Source organism: Xiphophorus hellerii, chromosome 13 (assembly GCF_003331165.1).
Source record: "Xiphophorus hellerii strain 12219 chromosome 13, Xiphophorus_hellerii-4.1, whole genome shotgun sequence".
Taxonomy (NCBI): Eukaryota; Metazoa; Chordata; class Actinopteri; order Cyprinodontiformes; family Poeciliidae; genus Xiphophorus; species Xiphophorus hellerii.
The window spans coordinates 518969-533933 of NC_045684.1; the positions used below are offsets into that span (position 1 = coordinate 518969).

General features: G+C 46.8%; 2 protein-coding genes across 3 annotated transcripts; one reads left to right on the forward strand and one right to left on the reverse strand.

Annotated features, from left to right (window-relative positions):
- The first annotated feature begins 112 nt into the window (after positions 1-112).
- On the forward strand, positions 113-4410 carry ppt1 (palmitoyl-protein thioesterase 1 (ceroid-lipofuscinosis, neuronal 1, infantile)). The gene is made up of 9 exons (XM_032580236.1): positions 113-234; positions 866-975; positions 1480-1607; positions 1682-1752; positions 2739-2841; positions 2910-3000; positions 3070-3168; positions 3248-3319; positions 4169-4410. The coding sequence occupies exons 1-9, from the start codon at positions 120-122 to the stop codon at positions 4289-4291; spliced, it is 912 nt and encodes a 303-aa protein (XP_032436127.1). The 5' UTR covers positions 113-119; the 3' UTR covers positions 4292-4410.
- On the reverse strand, positions 4411-12394 carry cap1 (CAP, adenylate cyclase-associated protein 1 (yeast)). 2 transcript variants are annotated; one of them, XM_032580229.1, is made up of 13 exons: positions 12234-12394; positions 9597-9704; positions 9274-9374; positions 9106-9183; positions 8368-8511; positions 8143-8228; positions 7958-8063; positions 7680-7866; positions 6740-6930; positions 6536-6659; positions 5992-6074; positions 5769-5912; positions 4411-5054 (listed from the first exon to the last, which is right to left on the reverse strand). In XM_032580229.1, exons 2-13 carry the CDS (start codon positions 9700-9702, stop codon positions 4971-4973), a joined length of 1434 nt encoding a protein of 477 aa, XP_032436120.1. In that variant the 5' UTR covers positions 9703-9704; positions 12234-12394; the 3' UTR covers positions 4411-4970. The 2 variants fall into 2 exon arrangements, with proteins under 2 accessions (XP_032436120.1, XP_032436119.1); XM_032580228.1 differs by lacking the exon at positions 12234-12394 and adding an exon at positions 12083-12227.
- Between the last annotated feature and the right edge of the window lie 2571 nt (positions 12395-14965).

Genomic DNA, 14965 nt, shown 5'->3' on the forward strand with positions numbered 1-14965 from the left:
TGCAAACAGGAGGTCTCACTTCAACATGTTCTGCTCCTCTGGACTTGTGGAGGTTCTCCAGCTGGTTCTGGATGTCCAGCTGCTAATCGGACCTGTGTTTGTGTGTTGTCAGTTTCAAGATGGCCGCCGTCCTCCTCGCCCTGACCCTGGCTGCTCCGGTGCTGCTGGTCGCCTCTGGTCCAGTTCCTGACACCAACAACGGGACGGTTCCTCTGGTTCTGTGGCACGGGATGGGTCAGTCTGCTCTAGATTAATACAGCCAACTACAGATAGAACCAGAACCAGAACAGAGAGGCTGAAACCGGTACCGGTTCTGGTAGCTCCATATCAATCCTTCAGTCCTGCTCTGACTGAAGATCAGAGCTGGTTCTCCTACCAGTCCGGTTCTGTTCCCGGTTCTGTTACCGGTTCTGTTCCCGGTTCTTTATCGGTTCTATTCCTGGTTCTGTTCCTGGTTCTGTTCCCGGTTCTGTTACCGGTTCTGTTCCTGGATCTGTTACCGGTTCCGTTACTGGTTCTGTTCCCGGTTCTGTTCCTGGATCTGTTACCGGTTCCGTTACCGGTTCTGTTCCTGGTTCTGTTACCGGTTCCGTTACCGGTTCTGTTCCTGGATCTGTTACCGGTTCCGTTACCGGTTCTGTTCCTGGTTCCGTTACCGGTTCTGTTCCCGGTTCTGTTCCTGGATCTGTTACCGGTTCCGTTACCGGTTCTGTTCCTGGATCTGTTACCGGTTCCGTTACCGGTTCTGTTCCTGGTTCCGTTACCGGTTCTGTTCCCGGTTCTGTTCCCGGTTCTGTTCCTGGATCTGTTACCGGTTCCGTTACCGGTTCTGTTCCTGGTTCCGTTACCGGTTCTGTTCCTCCAGGTGACAGTTGCTGCAACCCGCTCAGCATGGGATCCATAAAGAAGATGATGGAGGAGGAGATCCCAGGGATCTACGTTCTCTCTCTGATGATCGGGAAGAACGTGGTCGAGGTAACCGGTCGCCATGGCAACGGGTTCCCATTGTACCGCTGTAAACATTTGAACAGAATTAGTCTCTGCTTTGTATTTTACATTCATATGTAAAATACATATTTTGTGTTTGTGGACGGCAGCGATGAAGCCGAGTCGCTCCAGGTTTTAATTTCTGCTTCTAATCGATCTGATTGGATGCTGGAAAAGACTATTGATGTGTTAAAAGGAGTTAGCCTATCGGTGAAGCTATGCTATCCTAAAATAGCATCTCAATGCTAAACATGTAGCATCTAAAGAAGCTCCATGAATGATCAGGGTTCCTGAAACTCTTTGCTTCAATCTGATGGTTGAAGAACCTGAAGAACAGATTAAATCTATAAATGTGTTTGTTGTTGTTGAGCTCAGATGTTTATTTATTCAATAATGTAGCAGCAGGAAGAGGTTTGGAATTGAAAAAGGTGCATTTTTGCAGCCATAGTTTGATTAAAATGTGATTAACGACAGTGACGGTTTGTCCTGCAGGACACAGAGAACGGTTTCTTCCTGGACATGAACACTCAGGTGTTGATGGTGTGCAGCCAGCTGGCGCAGGACGCCCGGCTGCAGGGCGGCTACAACGCCATGGGTTTCTCCCAGGGAGGCCAGTTTCTGTACGGGAGTTTGTTCAGAAGGTTTCAGCCTGAATGAGGAAGTTCCATCTGACTCCTGTTCTCCGCTCTTACAGGAGAGCCGTGGCTCAGCGCTGTCCCTCTCCACCAATGAGAACGCTGATCTCCGTCGGCGGCCAGCATCAAGGTACGGTTAGCTCACTTCCTGCTGGGAGTTTCACAACATTACTGCCCAGAGTTTCACTTTTGCTGCAGCTAGTCTGCAGGAGCTCAGCTTCATGTTTGAGAGGTTTCCATGTGTTGATATGGAAGAAACACCATCACTGTTTTTAGCAGATTTTACAGCCTGAAAAACGATTTTTCTCATACAGACTCAAACCAAGATAAAAGATAAAACACATAAAAACAGGAACTATTGTACAGTCATGATTGAAAGAAATGTGTGAGAATTTAAAAATCTACAACATGAGCATGAATACGCATTGAAAGTAAACAGGATATTTTACTATTTACTGTTCTAAAGCAGTGGGCTGTGACTACTTACTGGTTTTGTTGGGAGCAGTTTTAGCGTTTAGCACAGGAATCTACAACTTTTACAATCTCAAGAGCCATTTTGTCTTTAGCCCGGCTAATTAAAACTTGTTTGGAGCCACAAATGTTACATAACTTAAAAAGGCATAAATTTTAATGAACATCCACTATAGAAAATGTGTTGATATTTCTAAAGAACCCCCCTTTTATTTTTATTCTCAGGTTTTAAAGTAAAGAAAAATATGAAACTTTTGCAAAAAGGGAAAGCTAAGTGTGCTATGCACGTATAAAGTTAGCAAAAACGCTAAAGTTTTAACTACAAACATTAGTTTACAGCAACTTAGCATTTAGCCGACGCTAATGATAAAGTGCTAACTTCAACCATTTAAATTAGAACTTTAGAATTTATCTGAAAAATTAATTTGGGGGAAGCTAAATGTGCTAAACATTACCAAAGTTATCAAAATGCTAAAGCGCTAAATGAAAAATTAGCTTCACTATTAGCGCATTAGCAGATCCAAATACTCTGATTCTCATCCTGAACAAGCACAAGGTGACAGTAGGAAGGAGTGGCTCTTTTTCAGCAGGCAGAACCGGAACCAGAACCGGGCCGTCTAACAGCAGCTGTCTCTGATCGCTCAGGTGTGTACGGGCTGCCCAGGTGTCCAGGTGAGAGCTCCCACATCTGCGACATGATCCGGGAGGCGCTGAACCGCGGCGCCTACAGCGACCTGGTCCAGAAACAGTGAGTTACCATGACGACCGTCCCGTTTCCCGGTTCTGCTTGCTGTGACGGTTCTGTTTGGGTTACAGCCTCGTTCAGGCCCAGTACTGGCACGACCCGCTCAACGACGACCTGTACAAGCAGCACAGCCTCTTCCTGGCCGACATCAACCAGGAGCGGGTCAGAACCAGCAGCCGTGACTGTCTGACCCTACTTCAGAACCGCTGACCCGGATCTCCTCTGTTTCAGGTCGTCAATGAGACGTACAGGAAGAACCTGCAGCAGCTGCAGAAGTTCGTCATGGTGAAGTTCCTGCAGGACACCGTGGTGGACCCGGTCGATACCGAGGTAACAAGCCCACTTCTGGTTCTGACCCGTTGAAACCCACAGGCTCAGGTGATGAAGCTGCATGTGTTTCCTCCTGCAGTGGTTCGGTTTCCTGAAGGCGGGCCAGGCCAAGGAGACGGAGACGCTGCAGGAGAGCGCCCTCTACAGAGAGGTAACAGTCCAACCGGACCAGAACCACAAAACAGCAGAACCTGGCGTTGGGAGCAGGTCCTGTTGGTGCTCTGCTGCCTCCTGCTGGTGAAACCATGAAACTGAAGTTGTTCACTGGATGTTTAAATCTGCTCTGCAAACAGTTTTATCATTTAGAGCAACAAAAATTTTAATCAAAAGTAATTACTTCAATTTTAAAATTAATTTGTGCAGAAAATTATTTTTCTACTTGAATGTTCACAAGCAGCTGCTGCTGGAGAGGTCAGAGGTCAATGCTTCCAGCTGAAGCTCCCTGATGTTCTGCAGATCGCTCCAGTCCATTTGGTTAAAGTTCAGAACCAACAAATGTTTTAGAAATAGATATAAAATGCTCACTTTAGCAGTTTTACAATTATCCATTTGTTTTGAGCTTTTTTTTTAAATGGTAATTTTTTATTTATTTTTTTTTATTTACATTTTACATATAAGATTATATCTGTAAATGTTTTTTTGTTTTAGAACCTAAACAAAATAATCCTATTGTAGATATTTTTAAAAAAGAGTCATCTTTTCCCAAAATTGTATGTAAAGTTTGTAGTTTTAAATGAGTTTTGTTCAGCTGGACTGAGGGAAAAAGCTTTTTTAGTCTGGAAATGCTGCAGAAGTTTCTCACTGTTCTGGTTTTTGTCAGTCAAGTTATTTTCTCATGTTCATTAAATCTGCTTCAGCCTGAAATGCAGAAGAGTTTTAACATAAAACAATGAAATCATAACTATGTCCTGTTAAATCTGAAGAGGGGATGAGATTTTTCTAACCTTTTGGATGTTTTCTCATCTGGACTCGGTTTAACAGTTTACCCGTCTTCCTGCAGGACCGTCTGGGTCTGGCCGCCATGGATAAAGCCCACAAGCTGGTCTTCCTCTCCACAGATGGAGATCACCTCCAGTTCAGCAGGGAATGGTTCACCGCCAACCTGCTGCCCTTCCTCAGGTAGACCAGCAGAGGGCGCTGCAGCAGAAACTCCTCTTTTGCACTGATGCTTTCCGGGTGATTTTAGCTTCCTGTTGTGAATGATGCTGCTTTTAACCCAATAAAGACACAAACTTCCTGCTATTATTGCAACGTTTTAATGACTCAGCACTGATGAGAACATTTCAATTTGGACCCAAAAATAAAGAAGTGAGAAAAAAAGGAAACATGTTTACAGATTGGTCACCACTTCCAGGCTTTCTGTCTCCAACATGGAATGATGCTAACGCTCGGGAATGTCCTGGAAACCTGGAGCTTTATTCCTACCTGATCTGGATTGTTTGAGCCGGATTGAACTCAGCAGAAGCAAAGTGATGCTTTAGTTGGTTTTCTAGGTGCTTTAACAGGAAGTTGCATAAAAATGAAACAGGAAGTGGAGCAGGAAACAAGGAAGCGTCTTGACGGCTGATTGGCTGCTGAGAATCTAATCTACGCTCTCAGCTGTTTGCTGCCGATTGGCTGGAGGATCTGTTCCTGGCGCGAGCAGCCCTCTCATTGGCTAATGAAGGGTCAGCTGCAGCTGTGATTGGCTGATAGGAGGCAGGGGGCGGGGTTAACTCATGAGGTCTGAATCTCAGTCTACAGTGTGACATTAGCTGGTGGGCGGGGTCAATCAGTCAGGTGGTGAGGGGGCGGGGCTCCACCTAGCCAGCGATCTCCGTTGCTGTGGTAACGAGCTTCTGGCCATCCCAGACGGTCTTGAACTGCTCCGGAACAGGAAGCTCCGTCTGGAGGACAGGAAGGACAAACCAGCTCAACCAAACTAAGCAAAAGCTTTTATTTTGACATTTTCAGCAGGACGTGTTCATGCAGTGTAGCTGTTAGCTTAGGAACGAGAGAAGGTCAGAGGTCATTTACGTTTGTTTTGTTCTGAAATGATCCAAAGTGATTCAAAGCAGCGTTCAGGTGACGATACATTCATGTAGTCATTATTATGACGCTGCAGCTAGAATGAGCTGGTTGCTAGGAGACGTTAGCATCCCATAATAATCTAGTAACGTCACTGGCTAATAATCAAGTTCATCCTTTCACAATAAAACAAGCAGCCTGGAGATTCATTATAGATAAAAAACTGAGACTCGAGTGTTGGACTCGAGTCCAGGTCAAAGGTCAAGTCGAGCCTGAAGTCTATTTGAAGCTCGACTCGAGTCCCTGATGATCTGCTCTAATCAATCAAACAATCAGACTTCCGACTTCCTGTTAGCTTCATAAACATTTCAGCTAAATTCAGATCACGTTTCTCTTTAATCCGTCTGACGGCTCGGTTCTGACCGGATCAACAGTTCCGGTCCCGACTGAAACCAGAACCGAACCGGGTCCAAACATGGCCAACCGTCTGCAGTCGGATTCTCCAGGTAAGACACTGACTGCTCAGAAGTAATCCGCCTGACCCTGGTTTTAAGGAGACTGTGTTGGACCGGAACCGGTTCCGAGTTACTCACAAACTCTCCGTCCTTGTTGGGAACCAGGATGTTCATCTCGGAGCTCTTGGCGCTGATGATCTCACAGCTCAGCGAGTCTTTGCTCAGGTAAACATGGCAGCCGTCCGTCTTGTTGATGGAGATGGTCGGGATTTTCCCCATAACCTGCAGAGAGACGGGCCGGTCAACAGCCGGAACCAGGACCGGGTCCGGAACCAGGACCGGATCCAGGAGACGTACGCACCTGGACCTTGACATCTCTGCAGTTGATGACCTCCACGATGCCGACGACGTCGTCGAACACCAGACCCATCTTCTTACAGCTGTCTGAGGATCAGCAGCGCTTTATTACATCACAGTTTAAATCTGAAAATATGGCTTTAACTTTTAAATCTGCTGGAGCTTCATCGGCCAATCAGGCGACCTGAATCACTGCCCAGCGCTCTGATTGGTCAGCTGATCAGACATTTTATTTTTTGATTTTTTTAGAAAAACCTGAAGCAAAAGTTTCTTCATTTAAACAGTTTCACAATTTAATAAGCTTCTGATATACAAATAAAATAAAGTTATGGAATCTCAGGTTTTTATTTAAACAGTTTGTTCGGCTTCGTTTTCTGGTCAATGATTCAATGAGTGATTTCTAAAACCGGCCAGCAGGGGGAGCTGCTTCCTCACTGGCAATACAGGAAATAAACCAGGAAAATAACTGGATTAAATCTGATTTTTAATCATGAATGTTTGTGGATTAAACCTGGTTTAAAGGTTCTGACCCGGTTCTGAGCTCTTACCGATGGTGATGGAGTTGATTTTGCCTTTGACCTGCAACGTGCTCTGGTTGCACTTGAAGGCGTAGACCACCTGCTTCAGCTCCGTGTTGCTGATCACCAGGCCCTGGGCCCCCTCCTGGTTCTCCTGCAGAATCAGAACCAGAACCAGTGGGTCAGAGCGCTCACAGCTCCAGATGCACAGAGCCACCAGAACCACCCACTCACCACTTTCCACTTCTTTCCCTCCAGCTCCAGAACTGGCGGCAGCGTGCGGGTCGGTGCGGCGGACCCGGCGGGTCGGGGCGTGGCCGAGGAGAACGGTTTGGGTCCGGTACGCACCGGGGCTGCCTGGCCCGCCTGGCCCCTCAGGGCCGGGTTCTTGTGGGTCTTCTGGTTGTCGCTGACGTGCTTCAGGCCTGAAAGGGTTAAAAATCAGAGTGAGAATAGAATATAGAATAGAATAGAATATAGAATAGAATATAGAATAGAATATAGAATAGAATATAGAATAGAATAGAATAGAATAGAAGTACTTTATTCATCCCAGCAGGGAAATTACTTCGCAGTTACAGCATAGAGACAAGACACAATAACAACTACCACTGAGTAGTAGTTGTAGATAAAATAAAAATAAAATATAAAATATAAAATGCTATAAATTGTAAAAATATAAAATGCTGTTAATATAAAAAGCAGCTTAGAGCAGTTCTTGCTAAGATTCAAAAAATGCAGATATGTATATGTAAATATATGTACAGCAAGTGTGCCACAATGCAGTTGTGCAAAATCGGACTGATTAGTGCAGAACAATGATTTAGCTTTTATTGTACAGTGAGATGGCCTGTGGCAGGAAGGATTTCCTGTATCTGTCCCTACGACAGCGGAGCTGGAGCAGCCTATGTGAGAAGGTGCTCCGCTGTCTGTCCACTATGTGGTGGAGCTGCAGCAGAACCGCACAGAACCTCAACGGAACGGCAGCAATGAAAAATATTAGAGACTTAAACTTTAAATTTTAGAATATTAATATTAAATAAAAATAATTTCTTTTTCTTTTTAGGACATTTTTTTTATGAAAAATATAAAGAACTGAATTTCTCAAATACAAATGACATTTAGAAAAATACATTTTCATATAAATTTCTTTTTTGGTGGATTAACCTCTGACCTCTGGTGATGTCGGATCCCTGGTTGATGGCGGCGAACAGAGCGTTCCTGCTGGTGGCACCGCCGCCGTCGCTGCCGCCTCCTGGAGCGCCGCTCAGCTCCTCGGGTGGAGGGGGGGGGCCCGGCGGGGGCGGGGGGCCTCCGGCCGGCGCGCTGGGCGGAGCCACAGAGGCCGCGGCGACCGGACCCTGAGGACGGCGAGACAAGATGGACGTCAGCAACAAATAAAGGGATGGAAGTGGTCCGGTTGCGGTTCCAGGTCTGGTTCGGGTTACTCACGGTCTTGCTCCAGCTCAGGCCGGTGGTGTGGTGCTGCTTGATGTAGTTCTGCAGCTCGGTCCAGATGGAGACGTAGGCCTTCACCCAGTCCACATGCATCTTGTCTCTGCAGGGACAGGAAGGGACAGGAGACATGAGGAACCCACTTCCTGTCTGGACAGGAAACAGGAAGCAGCTGTACTGACTTCTCCTTGTAGTCCTTGAGGACCCGGTTGGTGTAGAACATGGCGGCGTCCTGCATCTCCTTAACGTACGGACCGGGCTTCGGAGCCTGACGGAACCAGAACCGTTAGTTTCTACCAGACGCCAACGGTCGCTAAGCAACGGCACCACACATTCACTCCAAACGAACCAGCGGTGAACTACGAACACGAACCAATTCAGAACCACACAGACAGTCGGGGCGTTACCATGGCAACCCATCCCAGGGCAGGAACGCTCTCGCTGACGGCAGACAGGTGGTTGAAGAGCGGAGAGGTCCGGTTCTGCTCCCGGAAGGCCTGGACCTGCTGGATCGCCTTGGAGACGGGCTGCAGGAGCGCCGTCAGAACCGGCTGGGGGGCGGAGGGGGATGACATCATCAGTAAGACAGTGACATCATCAACAACATCAGAGCAGCAGCAGATCGGCGCGTTTTTCCCCTCTTGGTTCTGATTTGACCTCTGACCTCATCCAGAGGTTCTGCTGCTCAGACAGAACCGGGCCGACACCAGAACCCAATCAGAACCCGGTTTGGTTACATACAGGAATAAACTTGTTTTATTGAATTAACGGCTCGGTTTAAATGGACCACTGTGGTACCGGGTCAGATAGATGGATCTGTTTAAGGAACCAGTAGACCTGCTCCTGGGTCCAAATGATCAGCTGGTGTTAAATCAGCAGAACTGGGTCAGAACCAACCCTCTGTAAAAACTACAGACATGGAGGACAGCTGGACCTCATGGTGCCTTCCAGGCTCCCGGGTCAGGACAGTTCAGACAGAACCGGGTTCTGGTTCCGTCTGGATAGATGATGAGTTTTAGACGGTTCTGATCATCTTTCAGAACCGGAACCAGCTGCAGAGGTTTGGATCCGACTGAACCGGGTCAGAACCACCAACCGTCTGCTGCTGTCAGAACCGAACTGGGTCGGGTCGGTTCTGGACTCACGTCTGAGGGCTTCTGGGAGGAGGAAGCGGCGGCGAGGAGCTGCCTCTGGCTGGAGAACGCCTGCTTCATCATGTCCGCCTGAGGAGGAGCACAGAACAGGGTTACCATGGCAACGCCGTCACCACGGTGACGCCCCAGCAGCCAGAGGGGGCGGAGTCAGAGACCTACGTGTTTCTGGACGTCTCCTCCGATCTGCTGGCTCAGGGTCACGTACTGCGCCACCGGACCTCTGATGATGTCATCATACGCCTCCACGAACGGCGCCACGGCTAGGAGGGAATAGACAGGGTTCTGATCCGGATAGGTTCTGATCCAGACCGGCTCTGATCCAGGCAAGTTCTGATCCGGACCGGTTCCGATCTGGACCGGTTCTGATCCAAACCTGCCTGACCCAGAACCTGGAACAGAACCGATTCTAACTGGACCTGTGGATTCTTTTGTTCTGGTTCAGGAGAACCAGAACCGTCCAAAGTGGACCAAGCCCGACTTACCTCCCCCAGCAGAACCTGCGGCGCCGCCCGGCGGGCCCGACACGACCTCCAGCCGGCCCACCGCCGCCTCCAGCCGCTGTACCAGACTCGCCAGCTCCGCCGCCATTCCTGCAGGGGACAGGAAACAGGAAGTGACACGGCTGCAGCGGTTCTGATCCAGAAGGAGTCGCTCCACCCAGAACCAGTGGGCTGGGTTCTGCTCCTCCAGAACGGGTTCGGGTCAGCAGCTCGTTAACGGGCCGCTGAGCTCTTAACGAGCTGCAGCTCATTAAAGGATCAGAAAACTTTCCACAACAACAACCAGGCGGTTCTGCTGGTACCGCAGATCGGGTCGGTTCTGATTAGGTTATTGGTTCTGCAGAGATCACACCCAGAACCAGCCGGCCCAGTTCTTTCATACCTTGACTTACTAAATTTATTGTTTAGGACCCAGATTCTAATGTTCGACCCGGTTCTGGTTCTGCAGCGTGAAACCATTCCGGACCATCTCTGGTCCCGGTCGGATCCAAACTCCTTCCTGTTTCTCCTTCTGTAAGCGAGAAGCTCCACACCCAGGGTGTTCAAAGTGAGGGTGGCGGGCCGTTAGCGGACACAGATCAAATAAATTAGGGCAAAAACACTAATTAACTTAAAATCTACTAAAATATTAGATTAAATAAATATTTCTGGTGTTGCCATGGTAACCAGGTCTACATGTAACCATTGATTGATTGTTACACTCTACAGGAAGTGTTTTCAGATGAAGACCGCCCACTTCCTGTTTTTACTGCATAAAATATGAAATATTCTGAAATATTTTGTCTGTTTTCTTCAATCGAGACCAAAACAAACAAACTGGATGATTTAATTTAACAAGGAAAAAACATTTCAAGTTTTGGATCTATGATCCCGTTCCTACAAAAAAATTATTTGTTTAAAATCATTCATGTTTAAATTATTGTCATGTATGTAAGAAAACGAAACATTTTTATTATGTGATTTTGTTAAAGTATTTTTCATGTGACAAAATGTTTGTACACCAGGATCCAGCTGATTTCTCCTGGTTCCTTTTCTGCATTTTAACCAAATTTATCATCAATAAAACGTTAAATTTGTTTAAATTTGTTTAAATCTAAATCAGACTGCTGCAGGCCTGAACTCGTTTCTCCCTGAACTTCAGCTGGAAGTTTCCAGAAAACCAAACACAGACGGAAAATCCCAGAGGGGGGGGGAGAGCTGAAGCTGCAGGAAGCCAGTCGGACCGGCGGTTCTGAGGAGAATCGGGTCAGAACCAGGAATAAAATGGAGTTTCCCAGGAATTTACAAAAACTCGACTTTATGAACTCAGAATCCCAAAGAAGAGAAAACCTGAGAAGAACTGGAGGAAAACCGGATGCCTGTGGTTCTGATCCGGTTCTGATCCAGAACTCATTAATAAGGCTCTCTGTCACTTTGGACCTTCATGAGGAAACCAGTTAAACGTTAACCTGAGGCGACGCCTTCAGGCAGGGTGGGGCCGCCGGCGCTTCCTGCTCCCAGGTGACTGACTCACCTGCAGGGGGCGGGGCTTCAGGGGACAGACAGGAAGTAAACAGCTGCTGCAGGAAAACTGAGGAGCCAATCAGAAGCCAGGAGGCAGGTCTGGTTCTGAACTCAACAAAGTTGCTGAATAACTGCAAATTAAACTACAGAAACCAGTGGAAAAACTCAATTTCTCCAAAATCTGAAAAACTGCGGTTCTGATCCACTTCAGCAAAACCGGGTCAACCCAACAGAACCGCATCCTGGCTGACCTGCAGAGAAATCCTGAAGCTGGAAAAGTTCCTGCAGGATTCACTTCCTGTCAACCCGGACAGATTCTGCAGAACAAAAAAGGTTCTGGTTCCATCCCAGCAGAACCAGCCTGGAACCTTTTGGGTTCTGGTTTGGCCTGTGCGGGTTTGACCCGCGGAGGGGGACAGACAGAAAGCAGGGCGCGTCGCTCTGCAGCCTTCACTCCAGGCTGAAAGGTGTTCCGGCCGCGGAGGGATACACACCCAGCCGCCCGCAGCGCGCAGCCTTCACCTGGACCACAGGTGGGCCACAAATCACGTCCAGGCTGCTGACGTTGTTAATGAGATTTGCCAGCCAGGCTAAAGCTAAGCTAGCAGCACCGGGCATGTTGAGTTCACCTCTGCGTCCCCGTTAGATGTAGACCCGGCTAACCGACCCGACCCGCTACCTTCAGAACCAGAACCAGTACCACCGGCCAGAACCGAAAAGACAGTACCGTTGGTTCTGTGCGGGAAGCCGCTTCAGAAGCGAGGAACCACCTGCAGGGGTTACCAAACCATCCAGAACACCGTCTGAAAACAGAGCCGCTGCAGCGGGAGGGGGACAATTAAACGGGTTAACTAAACGGGTCAGAACAGCGTATTTAACCCGACTGGTTCTGTTGGGAGCATTGAAATGGGTCAGGTGACTGCGGCAGAACCGAGCCGGTTCGGTTATCTGTACGGAATAAACACCGTTCATCTGTTTTCCGGGTCGCTCCCTCCCTGAAGTTCCTGATTTCTCCGTCTGTCTCCTCTCCGTCCGACCAGCCGCTCCCAGTTCCGCTTTGTTCCCCTCACCAGTAAACCCAGTGAAACCAGCGACATGCGTTTCGGTTCGGCCTACCTGCTAACCGGGTCTAGCAGTGATTTGGTCCGTGTTCTGTCGCAGGGTGTTCAGATTGCAGAGCAGACTGAGCTTCGGTGGGTTTCTTCCTGGATGAGGTGAATTTACCCGGCTGGCACCGCGGCGTGTTTCCGCCCCTGTCAGCCTGATTCCTTTCCCATATAAGGAGCGCGGAGGCAGAGGGCAGCGGCGCTATGACACCCAGAAACCACCGCTTTTCTTCCTCTATGCTCATCATGGCTGCAGCGTGCACCGTCATGACAGCAGGAAGCAGAAACTACACATGCTTCCATCTGCACACTGCAGTTAGCGCCACTCTGCAGTCAGAGGCGCACAGACTGCACACAGGGCTGCACATGTGCACCAAATCAGAACTCTGCTCTTATGTAGGACAGACACACAGCTTGCAGTGAAGCTGCAGGAGCAGAAGGTGGATGAGGTGAAGAAGAGGATGGAGGGGCGGGTTGTTCACGCAAACCCCCAAACCAGCAGGGGGCGCTCCCATAAATGACAATAGATCACAAATGTTATTTGTTTTAGTGAGAATACTATGAAACAGTGGTGGACACTGCTAACTAAAATGTTACCAGCACTTACAGCATTAATTGAAAACATTAGCTCCACTAATGCTGAAAGGCTATGCTAACATGGTATTTATGGGAAGCTAATGCTAAACTGTCGAGCTTATAACCAGCGCTTCAGGAAGTAATTCTTTGGGTCAGTCTTTTCACTCGTGGTTTCAGTTTTATTGTTGTTGGTTTTGCGTTAAAATTTATTTATGGGAAGCTAAGTGTACTAAATGTTTTCAATGTTCACTAAGCCACTAAATGAAATACTAGCTCAGCTGTTAGCACATTAGCAGAAGTGTACCCACCACTGTTACTACAGTTTCAGCCAAGATAAATTAAAATATTTTATATAGAATTTAAATTTAAGACTTAAAGGAAATTTAAGTTCATTTTATAAAACTGTAAAGAATAATTGATTATTTTACTACCAAAGTGCTCTGATGTTTTGAGTTAGCTCAGCTAATTAAACTTCCACGTTGAGATGCGGTCAGTGGCGGTCGGGCCCCAAATCTAATTCTGCTGAAGGCCTCAGAACACTCTGGGTCGGCCCTGGTTGTTGGGATGACCCGGAACTATTCCCAGGTCAAAGATCATCAGCTTGTACGACCAACATCAACAAAACTGATGCTTTCTCATAAAACAGTTGTCTAATGACAGGAAATGACCTCAATCTGCTTCCTTCTTAAACCAACCTGGACATTTCTGTCTGCTTCAGTTTCAGGAGGAAACCATAACGGCTCTTAGAAGGTCACATCCAAACACCAGCCATTATAGACATCATCATCATCATCATCATTAATGAAGCAGCAAAGAGGAGCTGAGGTTAATGGGCTGAGAAAAGTCAATGACAGGATAAACTTCAGCTGAGTCGTCTGACTGAGACGATCACCGTGGCAACAACAGATGGATGATGTTCGGTTCTCATACAGAAAATAAAGTCCTTTTAAATGATTTTTATCACAAAACTAATAGAATTAAATAAATCAGGACTGATGTAAATAAAGTCATGTAAAGAGTAAATATGTAGTCTGATTATATTACAAAAGATAATCTGTGAAACAATAAGATAAGAAGAAATCAGTACTTTATAAATGCACTGTTTTCTGAGGAGCTACCCAGAGCCAGCAGCAGCCAGGACAGGGTGGCAGTTCACCTCTAGGGGGCAGCAGACTCCGTAGGAGCCAAAGGGCCAGCAGACGCATCATGCTGGGTTTGCCATCGTAACCATCGTACTTTAGTTAAGTTTTCCTAACTCCTTCCAGTTTCTCCAATGCTCTTCCTTCACACTGAGACGTTTTCAACAGACAGCAGAGAAAAGTCAATACAGAAGCAGCAGAACCAGAACCGCACAAAGAAACGACCCACTAACTCAGATACAACCTGATTGTTATTTAAAAACTGCAAAGAAACAAATAAAACAGTGAGAGCGGAGCTGGTCATTAAATATGACAGATGGGTTTGTAAAACACCTTTTAGTGAAACAGTGGAGGCACAGCCAAACATCGTCTGCATACGGTGTGATACCAGAGGTCATTTCAGGAAACAACAGCAGAAAACCAGGCGAATATCGTGACAGATATGATCTGCAATAAATAGACACTTAAGTCTACATCATTAATGGTCTGCTTTGGGTTTACTTATTAACTCATAATAATCACAATCCAAGCAGCTCTTTATAGTAGAGTGCATCCCAGAGGTGGATAGAAGTCACATCGGTATCTTCTAAACAAAAGATTACTTCTGAGTAGGCATGTTTCACTTTAATGTTATTATGAAGTGTTGCTAACTGTTAGCACTTTCACTGAATGAAAAACGATGTTCAACCAAAAATGTATCAGACTAACATTTAGTTTATGTTAAAGTGAGACCTCTTATTTCTACACAATCTTTGGGCTACCTGGAGGTCAAGTGTAAGCCGTAGATATTTTTATTAGTACCTCGCATTTGTTTCATGTTTTACGTCGACTAAAAATATTTTTCTTTTTTTCATTTTAGGATTTTCACCAAACTTGATATTTTGGACATCATCTATAAATACTAAATCAGATCTTATGAACAGTTACTCGGTCCTTAATTATTTTTCACTCGAGTAATTCTTTGGATAACTTATTTTACTCACCTGGATAAAAATGCATTGAAGTAGCGCTACTCTTGCTTCAGTAC